This window comes from Neophocaena asiaeorientalis, unplaced genomic scaffold, assembly GCF_003031525.2.
Source record: "Neophocaena asiaeorientalis asiaeorientalis breed wild unplaced genomic scaffold, Neophocaena_asiaeorientalis_V1.1 scaffold504, whole genome shotgun sequence".
Lineage (NCBI taxonomy): Eukaryota > Metazoa > Chordata > Mammalia > Artiodactyla > Phocoenidae > Neophocaena > Neophocaena asiaeorientalis.
Window position 1 is genome coordinate 5,997,174 of NW_020174438.1, and position 18,208 is coordinate 6,015,381.

Sequence of the window (18,208 nt, forward strand, 5' to 3'; positions counted from 1 at the left end):
TCTTTCATCATTGTCTTGTAGTTTTCTGAGCACAGGTCTTTTACCTCTTTAGTTAGATTTATTCCTAGGTATTTTATTCTTTTTGATGCAATTGTAAATGAGATTGTTGTCTTTTTTTTTAATTGACGTATAGTTGATTTACAGTGTTGTGTTAATTTCTGCTGTACAGCAAAGTGATTCAGTTATACATATGTATACATTCTTTTTTATATTGTTTCCTTTATAGTTTACCATGGGATATTGAATATAGTTCCCTGTGCTATGCAGTAGGACCTTGTTGTTTATTCATTCTATATATAATAGTTTGCATCTGCTAACCCCAAGCTCCCAATCCACCCCTCCCCTACTCCCCTTCCCTCTTGGAAACCACAAGTCTCTTCTCTATGTCTGTGAGTCTGTTTCTGTTTTGTAGATAGGTTCATTTGTGTCATACTTTAGATTCCACATATAGGTGATATCCTATGGTATTTGTCTTTCTCTTTCTGACTTACTTCACTTAGTATGATAGTCTCTAAGTCCATCCATATTGCTGCAAATGTCATTATTTCATTCTTTTTTTTACTGCTGCAAAGTATTCCATTGTATATATGTATGACATCTTCTTTATGTATTCATCTGTCAATGGACATTAGGTTGTTTCCATGTCTTTGCTATTGTGAATAGTGCTAGTATGAACATAGGGGTGCATGTAGCCTTTTGAATTAGAGTTTTGTCCAGATATATGCCTGGCAGTAGGATTGCTGGATCATATGGCAGCTCTATTTTTAGTTTTTTGAGAAACCTACATACTGTTTTCCATAGTGGCTGCACCAATTTACATTCCCATTAACAGTGTAGGAGGGTTCCTTTTTCTCCACACCCTCTCCAGCATTTGTTATTTGTATTTGTAGACTTTTTAATGATGGTCATTCTGACCTGTGTGAGGTGGTACCTCATTGTAGTTTTGATTTGCATTTCTCTAATAATCAGGAATGTTGAGCATCTTTTCATGTGCCTGTTGGCCGTCTGTCTCTCTTCTTTGGAGAAATGTCTATTTAGGTCTTCTGTCCATTTTTTTATTGGGTTGTTTGTTTTTTTGTTGTTGTGTTGTATGAGCTGTTTGTATACTTTGGAAATTAAGCCCTTGTTGGTCGCATCATTTGCAAATATTTTCTCCCAGTCTGTAAGTTATCTTTTCATTTTGTTTATGGTTTCCTTTGCTGTGCAGAAGCTTGTAAGTTTGATTAGGTCCCATTTGTTTATTTTTGCTTTTATTTCTATTGCCTTGGCAGACTGACTTAAGAACAGTTTGGTATGATTTATGTTAGAGAATGTCTTGCCTATGTTCTCTTCAAGGAGTTTTATGGTATCATGTCTTATATTTGAGTCTTTAAGCCCTTTTGAGTTTATTTTTTGTGTATGTTGAGAGGGTGTGTTCTAACTTCGTTGGTTTACATGTGGCTGTCCAACTTTCCCAACACCACTTGTTGAAGAGACTGTCTTCTTTCCATTGTACATTCTTACCTCCTTTGTCAAAGATTAATTGACTTTAGGTGTGTAGGTTTATTTCTGGGCTCACCATTCTGTTCCATTGATCCATATGTGGGATTGTTTTCTTAATTTCTCTTTCTGATAATTTGTTGTTAGTGTATAGCAATGCAATAAATATCTAAATATTAATTCTGTATCCTGCAACTTTACTGAATTCATTTATTCTAATAGTTCTTTGTTGTCATTTTTAGGATTTTCTGTATACAGTATCATGTCATCTGCAAACCGTGATGGCTTTAATTCCTCCTTTCCAGTGTGGATTCCTTTTCTTTCTTTTTCTTATCTGATGGCCATGGCTAGGACTTCCAATACTATATTGAATAAAAGTGGTGAGAGTGGACATCCTTGTCTTGTTCCTGCTCTTAGAGGATATGCTTTCAGCTTTTTACCATTGAGTATGATGTTCACTGTGGGTTTGCCATTATGGCCTTTATTATATTGAGGTATGTTCCCTCATACCCACTTTCTGGAGAGTTTTTGTCATAAATGGATGTTGAATTTTGTCAAAAGCTTTTTCTGCATCTATTAGGATGATCATATGATTTTTACCCTTCAATTTGTTAATGTGGTGTATCACATTGATTGATTTGAAGATATTGAACCATCCTGAGTGCCTGGACTAAATATCACTTACTCATGGTATATGATTCTTTTAATGTATTATTGAATTTGGTTTGCTAAGATTTTTTTGAGGATTTTTTACATCTGGTTCATCAGTGATATTGGCCTATAATTTTCGTTTTTGTGGTATCTTTACCTGGTTTTGATAGCAGGCTGACACTGGCCTTGTAGAATAAGTTTGGAAATCCTCCTTCCTCTTCAGCTTTTTGGAATAGCTTGATAAGGATAGGTGTTAATTCTTCTTAAGAGTTTTATAGAATTTACCTGTGAAGCTATCTGGTCTTGGACTTTTGTTTGTTGGGAGTTTTTAAATTACTGATCCAATTTTATTACTGGTAATTGGTCTCTTCATATTTTCTATTTCTTCCTGATTCAGTCTTGGGAGAGTGTACATTTCAAGGAATTTATCTGTTCCTTCTAAATTGTCCATATGATTGTTATATAATTGTTCATAGTAATGTCTTACGATACTTTGTATTTCTGTGGTGTTGGTTGTAACTTCTCTTTCATTCTGATTTTATTTGTGTCTTCTATCTTGTTTCTTGATGAGTCTTGCTAAAGGTTTATCAATTTTATCTTTCTGAAGAACTAGCTCTTAGTTTCATTGTTCTTTTCTATATCTTTTTAGTCTCTATTTCTTTTATTTCCGATCTGATCTTTATTTTTTCTTCCTTCTCCTAATTTTGGGTTTTGTTTGTTCTTCTTTTTCTGGTTCCTTTAGGGGTAAGGCTAGATTGTTTATTTGAGGTTTTTCTTGTTTCCTGAGGTAAGGCTTGTGTCTCCATAAACTTCCCTCTTAGAACTACTTTTGCTGTGTCCCACAGATTTTAGATCATTGTATTCCCATTTTTATTTCTGTTTAGGTATTTTTATTTCCTCTTTGACTTATTCAATGGCCCACTGGTTGTTTAGTAGTATATTATTTAAACTTCATGTGTTTGTGCTTTTTGCATTTTTATTTTTCATTTTGCCCAATCCTCTGTGTCTATTTCTATGTATCAGGTATGTTGGTTGTGTTTTCTGATCTTGGAGAAGTGGCCTTATATAGGAGATGTCCTGTGGGGCCCAGCAGCATGCTCCTCTCTGGTCACTGGAGCTCTATGTTCTCGGGGCAACTCCTATGTGGGCTGCATGCACCCTTCTGCTGTGGTGGGGCTGACTACTCTGAGCACACTGGTAGGTGGGACTGGCCCCCAGCCTGGTTGGCTTTGAGGCTGTGTCATGTCCAGTGGCTCTGGGCCTGCTAGAAGGTGGGGTAGGCTTACTGCAGGGTTAACTGCATGGGGCTGCTGCTGGCCTGCTGGTGGGCAAGGCTGGGTTCCCACATGGCGTCTGAATGGTATGGGGGCCTTAGTGCTGGTGTAAGTCTGCTGGTGGGCGGGCCAGGTCTTGGCAGCTGTCTACCAGGGAGTGTGGGGCTGGTGTGTGCCCGCTGGTGGGTGGGGCAGGTCCCGGTGCTAATAAGCTAGGGGGAGGCATCCAAAATGGTGCTTACCAGCACCAGTGTCCACGTGTTACAATGAACTCCCCAAAATGGCTGCTGCCAGTCCCCAGGGGGAGTCCTAGTTGCTCCCTCACTCTCTGGGAGGTTTTCCAAGATCAGCAAGTGGGTCTGACTCATGTTCAAAGTGCTGCCTCTGAGATGGGATTCAGAGTGGATGAGATTTTGCGTGCGCCCTTTTAGAGTGGAGTCTCTTGTTTGCTCTAGCGCTCCAGCTCTCCCAGACAAGCCCTGCTGGTTTTCAGAGGGAGACGTTCTGGGTGCTTTGTATTCCTGGTGCAGGACCCCCTGGGCTGGGGAGCCTGATGTGGGACCAAGAGCCCTCACTCCCTGGGGAGGACCTCAAGACCGTGACATTCCTCCTGTCTGTGGCTCACCGATCTGAGAGCGTAGGTCCTAACTCTACTGTGTCTGCGCCCCTCCTATCCATCTTCTTGTAGTTCCTACTTATGTCTTTAGTTGTGGAAATTGTTTTCTGCTGGTTTTCAGGTCATTCCTATAGACAGTTGCTCTGTAAGTGGTGGTAATTTTGGTGTGTCTGTGGAAGTTCACGGCCTTCCTGCTCTGCCATCTCGGCCACCCAGTCAATATTGTTAATTTAATCTTGCTTGCTTCCTCTGTTGATTTCTAAGAGAATTATTAAAGTCACTCACCAGCGCAGGGCTTTGATAGATTCTTTTTGTACTTTTAGTAGTTTTCTTTAAAATATACTTTATTGAAACATAATTTACATATAATAAAATGCACAGATTTTAAGTGTAAAGTTTAATGAGTTTTGACAAATACCTATACTTGTACAATTACCACCCCAGTGAATATATAGAACATTTCCATCACCCCAGAAATTTCCTTTGTGTCCCTCTCAGTCGATTCCTCACCCAGACCCCAGCGACCACTGATGATTTCCATTACCTTAGTTTAGTTTTGCTTGTCTAGAATTTATATAAATTGAATCATAAGTATATATTCTTTTGTGTCTGTCTTCTTCTGTTCCATGTAATGATTTTGAGACTTACCCGTGTTGTTATATCAGTAGTTTATTCATTTTTATGGCTGAGCAGTATACCTAGTTCATTGTTTCTTTGTCTACTTGATGCATAAAGCTTCTAAATTGTTTTATCTTATTTGGGAAGAGGCTACTTTAGATTCTGTTCATATCCTCCTGTTGGCAAAAGACATCTGGTCTGTAGTTACATGGGGAAAATATATCCAAGCACCCTGAGTTTTATGCCTGCTTATTAGTTGTCTGCACTGTGAGACAAGTGAGAGAACAAGAGAGAAGGCAGATGGTTTGTGGAGCTTTGCTGACTTCCTCAATGGCTTCTTGGCCCAGCCAGTCTGGCCTTTGCCTCCCTGTGAGAGCTGCGATGACAGTGCAAGTAGAAATGCTCCTGATAATTAAGGTGACTCCGAAAGAGGGAGTGAGGGCTCCAAATTCCGGGCCCCTGCTGTGTGATGCACCTACATGATCTGTCAGGGAATCGGATCACGGAATCTGCCCTTGTCGTAGACATGCAGCCATAGAGCAACTTGAGCTTTAATGATTCCATATTTTAAAAGTTTAAGTAGAGTTAAAGAATACAAGTAATTGCTTAAAGGAAAATATTAATTTTAATTTTCAGTGATTTAGAGAAGAATTATTCAATTTGTTAATTATCTACCGTTGAGCCTGTTCTCTTTCTTCTGTTTACCTTTTAACTCCTTTGTTGTTGCTTTTTAGTTCCTTTAACAATAGGCAGAGGAAATGAAATTTCATTTGCTTTTAGTAGTTATAAAAGCTGTGTGTATGTTGGGGGGGGGTGATTGAAACTGTTTTCTAAAGTAAAAACACCTTTTACATGGGAGGCGCTGTGTAACAGTGTTGCTTTAGGTGAGTCGCTTCATATGGGTACCTGAACCTTAATTTCCTCGCTGGCAAAGTAAGTCATGGCTACATACCCATCTCACATGATTCTTAACATAATTTATACAAATAACATCATCTATACAAAAGTACTTTGTAAATTTTAAAGTTCTATTCAAATACACGCAGTTGACCCTTGAACGACGCAGGGGTGAATCCACGTATAACTTACAGTCGGCCCTGTGTGGTGCTACCTAGCTGTAGAAGTATAATAGACATATTCCTGGAATATCATATGTGACTTTTTAGAAAGCCAGCCATTATAAAAAACCTAATCATTAAAAAATGTGCTACCTCAAAGTAAAAAAAAAAGTTCTACTTTGAGAAGATTGTTTAAAGGAACCCTATTGTGGACACATTGTAAGTAAGTAGCCCAGAGTTGGGGGGTCAGGAGTGCCTGCATCCTAGTCATCATCCTGGGACTAATTGGCTTTTTGATCAAGTTATGTTCTAGGAGCTCTCTGTCTTAGTTTTCTCATTTAGAAAATGTGGAAGATAATTCATACTGCCATAGGAGTGCTATGATGTTATTATTACTACCGTTATTTTACTGAAGTGATTTATAACCGTTTATCTTAGTTTCTCTGTAAATCCAGATTTCTACCTATTGGGCTTGTTTTAAATTGTATCTACTTAAGGTATGTTTTCAATTCTGTTTTTGGCAAAGAACTGAGATATTGTTGTCTTCTACTATAACTACACAATCTTTGCAAAATCATTTCTTAACAATTTGAAAGAGATGAAGAGTTGTGCATTTAGCTATACAGTGTGTGCCATTGTTCCATTAGAAGCTAAATAGCAGGGGTGAGGATACAGAGACATCAGTTGTTAAGCCTATACATTATTCACTTAACATCTGCTGTTGGTTCTCTTTTTCCCTGTGGGGGAATAAATTACAGCACATCAGCACATTTTTCATGCTTTGTGTTTAAGCATTAAAAGTCATTTATTGTATTATTAATATTATTTTATTTCTGCTTATTTGGCAGCCCCTGAAGTTATCAATGCCCACGACTATAGCCAGCAGTGTGACATTTGGAGCATAGGTGTCATAATGTACATTTTGTAAGTACCCTGCTAAATGTACAACTTAAAATGAATGGATGATCCCTAACAGTAGAATTACATAGACTTTAAATTAAAACTAAACAATATAGTTTTAAGAAAGCGACTAAAGAAACAGTTGGGAAGTCATTCTAACAGGTGTCTTATTAGTTGTCAGGTGCATCCATTAGGTATTTTTTTAATACAATCAATTTATAACTTTCGGCCTTTCTTTTCATTGATCTATAAATGCTACAATGCACTATATGATCTGAGCCACATGAAAAACTTGCCTCAGCACCTCCCTGATCCTTTGCTACAAAACAAAAGCTTCTTTGTATTTTCTCAAGAGATTCACTTATAGAGCATCAGGTAGAGGGAGGTCCTGGGACCTGGCACTAGAGCCACCTGATGGACAGGGCACGTGTGAGGAGCGGGCAGTAACCAGATAAAGGTTCAGCCCAGGGTCCAGGGAGTATTCTGTTGTTTCTACTTCTCTTCATGCTACTGAAAATGTTGGCCTTTCTTGCTCTCTCTTCTTTCTCACTCTCAAGATTCAGTCAAACCCCATGGCCTGTATTTTTCCTTTCAAGTGTCCTCACCTATTATTTCATTTCTCTTCACTTGTATCATTTCTCCTTACGATCCCTTTCTAGAAGATTACAGTGTCTTTCTGTCGGTTCTCCTGCCTCGAGTTCACCCTTCACACAGTTGTCAGAGTTGTCTTTCTAAATCACAAATCTGATTGTACTACTTTCCTCATTAACAACCTCTGGTAATTCTCCCTTGCTGTAGAAAAATCTCAGAGCATCCCCGCATGGCGTAACACAAAGCTTCCACTGCCTGGCTCCAGAGTGCCTTTCTAATCTTGGTCTGCATATGTGTTCCCATTCACTTACCCTGTGCTGGTGGACACTCTAGGCCACTCCTTATGACTCAGGCACCCTGTATTGCATGCTTCTGGGTCTTTGCTCATGCAGCTCATTCTGCCTAGATGTTCTTTTTTCTTCTCTGCTAACCTCTTTCCTGGGTGTGTCCAGCTCACACAGTAAAGACTTCTATTTCCCTAAGTCCTACTCTACCCCAGCAGTTACTACATTCATTATGTGTATACTTTTTGGAATTTAAGGCAGTAGACAAAGATGCATGTAAAACAGTAATGTAGAAAGAAAAACAAAATAATGAGCGTATTTAATCAGGAAAGTTTGCACATGTGTAAATATGATAGAATAAATTGTTCACTTTTCTGTGTTCTCATTGCACTTTTAAAAGCTAGATTATAATGGAATATAATTATTATATTATGTGTATTGTACCTGTTTTTCTTACTCTAAATTCCATGAAGGACAGAGATATGATTCATCTTTGCATCCCTGGTATCTGGTACAATAGTAGACATGTAGTCAGTGCTCAATATTTGTTTGTTAAATTGAATTAAAGTGAATTGTCTAAGAGATGTTCTGAAAAGTTAGTGGTCACTGTTCTGCCTGTTGGTGAATATGAACATTTTTATGTTGATGCAACATTAGTTTTATGGTCATATTGAAGATTTCACTGTGCACTACCTCTTCCAGATCGTTTCTAAATATTGACATCACAGTAGTTATATTTTCACAGTCCTGTGAAATGGAATACACAGGCAGTAGAAATTGGACGTTGTGATCGTAGTTGTAACTCAGATAGCTGACATATCACCGCTTAGATTGCATAAAGTATAAATGTATTCACAAAGTTTTTGATCATTGTTCTGTGCTGATTAGAATCATATTAAAATTCTGAGCCTTAGTTTTAAATTAAAAATACAACTGTTTAAAATTAGTGTTTTATACTCTCACGACTTCCTGGACAACACAAGTCAAACATAATACATGTGAACTATTATTACACCATTCATGTGGTATTTGCTGCCTTCTTAGTTTGAATTTGGTGTTAAGGGAAGTGATAGCATATTACATACCTTAAATTTTTTTCTCCTACTTAAAGATGTAATTTTAATTTTTCTGCTTCTGAGTGTGACTGCGTATCATAATAATGACATATTTTTTTCTTTACAGTAGACTCTTACTTAGCTAATCAGTGCATATTCATTAATCTGCCTGAGCCCAGTGGTCTTACAGACAATTTCCTTCAACAAGGGCGCAAACATATTACCTTCTCCAGGGGGGTTATTTTCTTGTTTATCAATTACCCCTGTTTCATTGCTACTTAATTGGACAATGATAACATACTTTCTCAAGGTGAAATTGACATAAATACTCTTTATGGGCACTATCTTTTGCTGTTTTGATTCCTATGAAGCAAAATAATCGGAAGGCTTTAAGAGGCATTTTTCATGTCTTGGATTCCCTTTTCTGGATGTGCAGAAAATTGCTATCATAAAATTTCATACGCTGCTGATTGACCAACCATTAGATACATTTTGTGTGAATAAAATTGTAAAGGACAGAAAAAAGTGGAATTTTTAAAATGTAGCCCTTGAGCTATATAGTTGCATGCTAGTCAGGCAGTGTGGGAGCAGCTAAGAAATTGGTGAATGTGCATATCACTGGTTGTTAACAGACTCAACGAGCCAGGCTTTTGCTGGCCTGTACTTGCTATAATAGATTGTAATTGTCCATAAGACCATTTTTTTGGGCTTTTTTTTATTGCATTTTAAAACTAAACAGTAGTAAGGCAAGTAAGATCAGAGAGAGGAGGGTCAGAATGAGCTGGAGAAATAAAAAGTATTAAAATGAGAGTTTGCAGAACAATTTAATAAATATTTATCACTTAACAAGAACCTATTGGTAAATGAAAAGCTGTGTTATCCAGCCTAGTTTGATAAATTACTAGGATGAGAACAGCTCTCCCCCTCCCCCCCCAGAAAATCATTGTCATGTAAGATATTTACCAAATTTAGACTTATTCAAAAAATATTCATGGGAAAGGTTTTTTAAGAACTTTAAGAAAAATATGACTAAAAACAAAAATCAGTAAAAATCTGTTAAGAGACCTGGAGATCATTATACATTATACTTATGTACATAATAGACCAGCATTTGGGAAGTGTAATGGACTTCTGCCATTTTACTGTTTCCATAGTAAAGTGGAAAAGTATAATCCTGAGAGTTGAAGAATAGACATACAGAGTTAGAGTTGCCTCTGTGATGAGTCCAGATCCAACTTCTCTCTGGTTGTCATTGGGAAAATCTGGTTGTTGTCTACAGGGTTGCCCTCAGATGTTGGGGTTGATGATAAAGATGATGGCCAACGTTTGCAACTTTTATGCATGTTCTTGTAGTTTTGGACTAGATCACCTATTGAAGCATAGGCTTGCCATGCTCTTTGTAAAGTATAGCACGGTGCTTCCTTTAAAAGATTCTAAGGGCTCAGTCCCCGTACTACAGAATTTACAAATAAGCCCATGTTTACTGTATACACATGGCTTTACTGATATTGGTTGTTACGTATACTCAGCTTTCACCCTTCCAGACTGATTTTCCTCATTCAGATTTTCTTCATTTTATGTATCAGTTTTGAAGAGTTGTGGCCATTTTAATGGATTTTTGGTTTTGACTCAGAGCCTGTAGACCCCAGGGTTATTCTTACTATCACTAACATTCGTGTAGCATTTTACCACAGATAAAACTCTTACATGGTCATTAGAGTCTGATAACTCTCGTTAGACTCTCATAACTCTGTCTATCTTTCTGTAAGTCCAGTGTGAATTATGTACCTTAGGGTGTTACCTTACCTTTGCTCACGTTGAAGTGTTTCTCCTCTATCATCCACCACTATTACTGTGCACTTAAACTCACACACCTTTCTGTATTTTAACCCTTTAGTGTTTCCCCACCTGGAAGAGCTTTGGGTCATTTGCAAATGTGGAAGTTCCAATGTATACAAGAGCCTAGCACAGATCTTGCAAAAGCCCTTCGCTTCCATTTCTACATCCAGAGAAGTTCCCACCTCTTTCTCTCCTTTACTTAAATATGAAGCACCACTACTTCCAAGTCCTGTGGAAACTTAATTTTTAATAGCCTCATTCTGATTATTTTTTTACAAATCTTAACAAAACGACTGTCTTTGTTGTAGATTATGTGGAGAAGCACCCTTTATGGCAAGCTCAGAAGAGAAGCTTTTTGAGTTAATAAGAAAGGGAGAACTACGTTTTAAAGATTCAGTCTGGGATTCCATAAGTGATTCTGGTAAGTATAGATTTGTTATTATTTACTAAAGCAAGTATACATAATATAAGAAAGGCAGCCAGTAATTCAGATACTTTAGATCTCTGGTTAGTCATTAAATTTACTTGTAGAAATACACTGTCTACTTGTGGTAATAGTGATATCTTCACTGTGCTTGTTATAGTTGAAACTTTCAGCAAAAACAGAAAATGCATAATAAAAATTGAAGAGGAAATTTGCTGATCATCTAGCTAATTTTTTACTATAGGCCATAAACCAGGTAATCCAGGCAATAAAACCTCACTATAGGCCTTAAACTTTATTTAATACTAGCCATTGGTACTGATGATATTTATTTTATAACTGAGAAGTTTCCTTCATATCATACAGACCTAATCCTAAATAAACTGGAAAATGTGTGGTACTAATTATAGTTGAGATAAATAAGACTTTCAGGATTTTTCCCTTATTTGCAGCTAAAAGTGTTTTGAAACAACTTATGAAAGTAGATCCTGCTCATAGAATCACAGCTAAGGAACTACTAGATAACCAGTGGTTAACGGTAAGTTACAGTATTACTTCTTTTTTTTCTTTTTGGCATGCTGTCATTGCTTATTTCTTCTCATCTGGCCTTGTAGTTTATATATAGTCTTCTTAAAACAGTCATTTAGTTTCATCTTCTGACAAGTTAAAAAAATTATTGAGTGTTGCCACATTTCTGAAATGGGTATTTTCAAACTGTTAAAATTACTACCACAGTTGTTTATATATGTTTATAGAGGTTTAAATGAACTTTTCTTTTGTATCAAATCCAGTAAAATAGAGCTGAGAAATGTCCATTATTAAAGCTGTGGAATATTGAAGCAGTCTGTATAGTTTAGTGATGTAAAGCACTGGAAACATCTACTTCTCTTTCAACTCTTTGGATGCAAGGAATCTTCAGGGATTCAGAAAAGCCAAGGTCTTCTAACAGTGTCTGTTGCCTGGCTTGAAATCTTGAGTAATTATTCATTTACATATTGCTTTCCCCCATTGGACTAATGCCTTGAGCAGTGACCCTATGTCTTTTTTTTTTTTTTTTTTTTTTTGTGGTACGCGGGCCTCTCACTGTTGTGGCCTCTCCCGTTGCGGAGCACAGGCTCCGGACGCACAGGCTCAGCGGCCATGGCTCACGGGCCCAGCCGCTCCGCGGCCTGTGGGATCTTCCCGGACTCGGGCACGAACCGGTGTCCCCTGCATCGGCAGGCGGACTCTCAACCACTGCGCCACCAGGGAAGCCCTTGTGACCCTATGTCTTACTGATCTTTGTATCCCTGTACCCAGAACATTACCTGGTCACAACAGGAACTTTGGAAGAGGATGCTACTACCTCTCAGTATTTATTTTCTCTTTCTTCTGTGGAAATGAGGATCCTGGCTTTTAGCTGGTAACATTGCTATCTTGCCTTCTTTGCTAATTCTTCCCCATCGTTGCTAGTTATGGTGCTGGTCAATGAGATCTAAGTGGAGGTAGGAGCAATTTCTGGGAAGTGTCCTTAAATGGAGGGGGTATGGCCTTCCTCACATCCATCTTCTTCCCTAGTGACTGAAATGCAGCTGTGATGGGTGGAGTTTAAGTAGCCATATTAGATCATAGAGTGGAATTTATAAACGGGATAGCAGAGCAACAAGATGCAAGGAACCAGGGCTCTTAGCATATAGAGCTGCTATGCCAGCCCTTGACTGCCTACCTCCAGACATTTTTATATGAGCAGGAGACAAATGTCTGTCATCTTTGAGATACTGTGAAATATGCAGTTAAACCTAATACCAATTAATACAATAATAAATAATTGCTGGATGAGTAGATGATTCAGTAAATGAATATCTGTAGGCATGTCAGAAAATGTCTGAGAATGGAAATTAGAGATTGTCTTAGAGACGTAGGAATGTTGCTAAGTAATATTTATCTATGCAGAAAGTTATTTTACATCTGTGACTTGCTAGACACTGTGTTAGGTACCACAGATACATGATGTGCTTGTAATGCAGTAGTAATGTTGAGAGATGATGGTGGCTTGGACAGGGTGGTAGCAATAGAGTTGAAGAGAAATAAATGTAATATATTTTTTAGGTATATTTGATAGGGCTTGGTGATGGATCAGATAAGAGATAAGGATAAGGGAGGTATCAGGATGATTTTTAGATTTTGCTTTAACAGCTGGTTGGATGGTAGTGCCATTTGCTGAGATGTGGAAGACTGTAGGAGAAATAGATTTTTTTTTTTTCTGGGGGAAGAGTGGTGAGTCAAGAGTTCCATATGAGACATGCTAACTTTGAGATGCCTATGTAGCATTCAAGTGGAGATTTCAAATAGATCATTGAATGTATGAGCCTGGAACTCGAGAAGAATGAGCTGGAGATATAAATCTGTGATTCCTGAGTATATAGATGCCATGTAAAGCCATTGGGCTGAAGAGATAAGTTAGGAAGAAAATACATATAGAAAGGACAAGAGGCCTCAGCACCCTGCCTTAAACACTACAACATTTAGAAGAGGAGAAGCTAGCAGTGGAGGCTGAAAAGGAATAGCTGATGAGGAAGAAGGAAAGTCAGGAGGGTGGTGCCAAGGAAGTTAAGTGAGAAGAGTGTTTGAGAAAGCAGGAGCAGTCAGCTCCCAGGTAAATGCTGCTGAGGGGTCAAGATGAGAATGAGTTTTCATTAGAATGGCCAACAGAGGGGTTGATGGTGACCCTGAAGGCCCAGATAGGTTTAGATACCATAAATTTATAGTGATAGCATTCTGATTTTCTTTTGGCAATTTCTAATCATTTTTTTTAATAACATTTTCTTTAAGGACTAAAGAAATTGTCTTCACTCAAAAATGGTTTATATCTGCCCTCTTCTGTGAATGTGTTGAACTCTCAAATGATTCTGTGCAATAAGTATTTCTGGCCTAAAGTAATTGTGCAAATGAGTTAGCAGCTAGATCATTGCAAAACTACTGAGTAGATTTGCAGTACAGCAAAATAAAAACTGTAAAACAGATGGTATGCTTTAGAAATCTATCTCTTTTCAGCATCACACAACATTCGGGTTTGGCCATTTAATTATTTGTTTTCTAATTAGTACAACTTTATTTCTGGCTTTGGTCATTTTTCCAGAAGTCTCCATTTTTGAGCCTCTGTAGCATTTGTCTCTATCTAGTCTTTGCCAAATGGATAGAGAAGTGACAGATAGCGTGTACTATATCAGACTATCCTAAGGAGTTCAGTGTATGAAGTTTAGAATACTGGCATTTTGTAAACTTCGGAAAGGCAAAACTCTTTTCTTCTTAACCACTTGAAGTCTTGCTTCCTGTAATTCATATCCTGTTTGAAATAATCTAAAGAGAACACGTTAGTTCTCTCAGTGCCTTACTGCTTTATAAGCAGAACTGATCTTCCAGTACCGAACAAATAGTAACATTCTTTTCAAAGAGCTTTATGGGATAAAAAGTTTCTATGGTTTACCTATATATTGTACATTTTGAAATACAGTACATATCTGAAAAGTATTCTGAGAAAAATAATCATTGCTTCGCTATGTACATTTAAGTGAATGGGTCTTAAACAGATATTGTCATCCTGATTTAAAAAGTCAAAGATCGGGACTTCCCTGGTGGCGCAGTGGTTGAGAATCCGCCTGCCAATGCAGGGGACACGGGTTCAAGCCCTGGTCTGGGAAGATCCCACGTGCTGCGGAGCAACTAAGCCCGTGCACCACAACTACTGAGCCCGCACTCTAGAGCCCGCGAGCCACAACTGCTGAGCCCATGTGCCACAACTACTGAAACCCGCACGCCTAGAGCCCGTGCTCTGCAACAAGAGGAGCAACCGCGGTGAGAAGCCCACGCACCGCAACGAAGAGTAGCCCCCGCTCGCTGCAACTAGAGAAAGCCTGTGCACAGCAACGAAGACCCACCACAGCCAAAAATAAATAAATAAATAAATTTATAAAAAACAAAACAAAAAACCAGATATTAAAAAAAAAAAAAGTCAAAGATCAGATGCAAGGAAAAACAGCCAATAATGACTTCACTACAAAGGAAGAGTTTGATGATGACTTCCACTGCCAAGAGTGTGCCTGTTATCCTCTTTATCCTTTTCTTCTTTTTTGCCCTTTTCATTCTCAGCAGTGGTTCAGGACTTCATTCCTTATTAAGATAGTTACGGTTGCCCCTTGGTATTAAGTCCCCTGGTAACAACTAACACCAAGAATTTGCATATTTAACAAGTTTCCCCAGTATTTTTAATGCCTGCTTATATTTAAGAACTCTGCCATAAATTAACAAAAGCATTTTTCTTTTATGGCTTGTCAAAAAGTAGTTTCCAGAGTTGAGCTCTACTGGTATTATTCAGTAATTCCTTCAACAGATTTTTTGTGTGTGTGCCTACCATGTGCCAGGCCCTGTGCTAGGTAATAAAATATAGTTAAAGACATATAGGACCTGGTCTCTGACATGAGGAACTTACAATATGATAAGGAAAACAAGCTATGTATAAGATACAAAGCAAGGAAGAAAATGATAAATGACATAAGAAATTACCAGATGAACAGAGAGATACAGAGGCAAGCAAGTGTGAAATCAGGAGTTCAATTTGACTGACAAATAAGATGCCTGAAGGAAAGAAGTGGGAAATAAGACTTTAGAAGAGGAAAGAAAATTGTGAGGGCACTTGAGTCCCAGGCTAAAGAGTTTTAACTTCCTGCCATAGATAGTGGGGAACAATTGCAAGCTCTTTGACAGAAGGAAATTATTATTATAGCGCGTCAGTCTTGCAGGGCGGCTTATTTTAAATGGGACAACAGTCATTTAAACGTCTATGTTGACTGTAACAAGTGTCTTTTGATTTTAATTCATCGGGCACTATGTGGGTACAAAGACGAATAAAACACAGTCTCTCCCATTGAGTGATTTACCACAAATTACAGTGTACTTTGCTTTTTAGTCACACTTTACAAATGCTCTTGTAATGAACTGTGGAGTCTAACTTCAGAACACTCTTTCCTATGTGTGAACAGGGTCCTTGTTCACTAATTCACAAACTGTTATTTAGGCTTTGGTCATTAGCTTTTAACCTTTAGCCTGTACACTCTATGTAAAAGAATTGGAATTTTCTGATACCTAACTAATTATTGGTAATTTTTCTAATACCTATTTTTTTTCCTACTGTATATTTTCTTCCTAAATATATTAAGTCTCTTACCTTTATTTTACTATTGATATATTTACTTATTCTTAAATTCTGAATTATCTTACATATATGAATACGCTTTGAAGGCCCTCTTTAATGAAGGTTTTTTAATAAATAAGAATTATGTTTGGAAGCTCATGAACCAGGAACCTTGGGCATTTACTCAAAATTCAGTGATTGATATATACTTAATAATTCAAACAAATATTTATTGAATAACTACTATGTGCTGTGGAGGACACAAGGATGAGTCTGGCATAGTCCCTTCCTACAGGTTGCCCAAAGCATAGTGGAAAGTTTAAAACAAAAACACAGGCAGAGAATGAGTATATGATGTGTGTGTGTGTATACATATTTTATATATATATATATATATATATATATAATATATACTGTATAAAATATATATTCTATAAAATATGTATTATATATTTATATCATATTTGTACTTATTAATGTATATTAAATATATATTATATATAGTATAGTAGTAGTACTATTAGGTTTTTAAGAAGAGAGCTATTATTCCCTTTAGGGGGTTACAAAAACCACTTAAAGTGAAGGTAATATGTGATCTGACTCTAAATAAATGGGTAAAAGTAGAAATTAAAGTTGGAGTTATGGTAAGGCAGGGGATTCTAGATAGGAAGAACTTCACAAAGATATAGAGAAAGAAAAAATGAAGTATATTAGTAGTTCTGGTTTTTTAGAATCATAGAAGACGTGTAGGAAAGTAGTGGGAAATTAAGCTGTAAAGGCAGATTAGGGCTATTTTGCTCTAGACCTTGGCCTACATAGAGAAGACTTTGTATTTGACTTGTTTGACAATGGATTGCTACTGAAAGGCACTGAAGTACCAGATCATAGCTGAACTTATGTGAGTTTTGTTTTCTGCTTTGTCCCTTCAACCCTTGTGGAGTGATTTGAGTGGACTTGGATGGGGTCTGTGGGCTATTCTGAGGGGGGAGCTCCTCTTCTAATGCAGTATCCTGGCTGAAATAGTGTGAAGCCAGAAGGGCCCTAGGAATAAATTTGAGGGATCCTTATGCACAGATCATGGCTGAAGGGCAGAAACAGGATCTTAATGGGGAGATAGAACAGGATAGGCATTGGAGCAGGTTGGGAACAAGTAGCAAGAGTCTAAGATTCTTCACAGGTCAACTCTATCAGTTAGTGGGTTGGTGGATGTATTGCTGGCCAGGGCAGACAGAACTTCAGGAAGAATAATCTGGCAACAGTATGTGTGATATGGTTTGCAGAGTGGCAAGTAAAGTTGGAGAACTGAAATAGAACTCAGGTGAGATAATAAAGATTGGAACGAGGGCAGTGAGAACGGAACAGAGGAGAAGAGAGAAATAGACATTAGAAAGACAATCAACACAATTTTTCAACTAAAAAGAAATGTTAGATAAAAGAGTAAAAGGAATAAAAACTTTTTCAGGTGACTAGGAAAATGGGGTAAGACAAAAGTATAGAAGACTTACTGGTTTTGTAGATTGGAAGAAGAATGAGGTGCTTTTTGGAACAGTATATTCAAACGTCTGTGCTTGAATAATTTCAGAAAGACTGAAAAGTAACGAATCTCTTCAGATATTTTTAGGTTGAGCTTAAAAGTTTTTCATCATAAATGTAAATAATTACAAGGGATATAATTTCCTATATATTGTAAATGTTGGTAATTAAAAATAAATCTAACTTTTTTTACATATATAACACCTCCATCTCATCCACTTTAAAAAATTTATGAACAAATTATCCTTTAACAGAAACTTTAGAGTTTTGTCTCCTCAAGCACCACCAGGTCCTCCGCTTTGGGACTCGAAGGGCCAGCGTCCTTGCAACAGGAGTTCAGTCTCCATAGGACTTGCTGGGATTTGGGCTTCAGGACAACCTGGGGCTACATGTGGACAGGACCTGGGTTTGCTCAGGATCCTCCCAGGGAGGCACAGCCAGGAATTGAAGTGTTTAGAAATGCAGTTGAGAGATAGGTTCAAGATGGCAGAATAGAAGGATGTGCGCTCACTCCCTCTTGCGAGAGCATCAGAATCACAACTAACTGCTGAACAATCTTCAACAGGAAGGCACTGGAACTCACCAAAAAAGAGACCCCACATCCAAAGACAAAGGAGAAGCCACAATAAGACGGTAAAAGGGGCGCAATGACAATAAAATCAAATTACAAACTGGAGAACACTTATACCACAGAAGGCCACCCACTGGAGTGAAGG

The 18,208-nt window shown here is 37.8% G+C and overlaps 1 protein-coding gene across 3 annotated transcripts in view; it reads left to right on the plus strand.

Annotated features, from left to right (window-relative positions):
- Positions 1-18,208, plus strand: part of STK33 (serine/threonine kinase 33) — a 162,824-nt gene that overhangs the window by 110,658 nt on the left and 33,958 nt on the right. For all 3 annotated transcript variants that reach the window (XM_024756995.1, XM_024756996.1, XM_024756997.1), the window contains 3 exons: positions 6,545-6,620; positions 10,674-10,786; positions 11,242-11,327. In XM_024756995.1, coding sequence (XP_024612763.1) covers positions 6,545-6,620; positions 10,674-10,786; positions 11,242-11,327 — 275 coding nt within the window. The remainder of the gene's footprint in view (positions 1-6,544; positions 6,621-10,673; positions 10,787-11,241; positions 11,328-18,208) is intronic.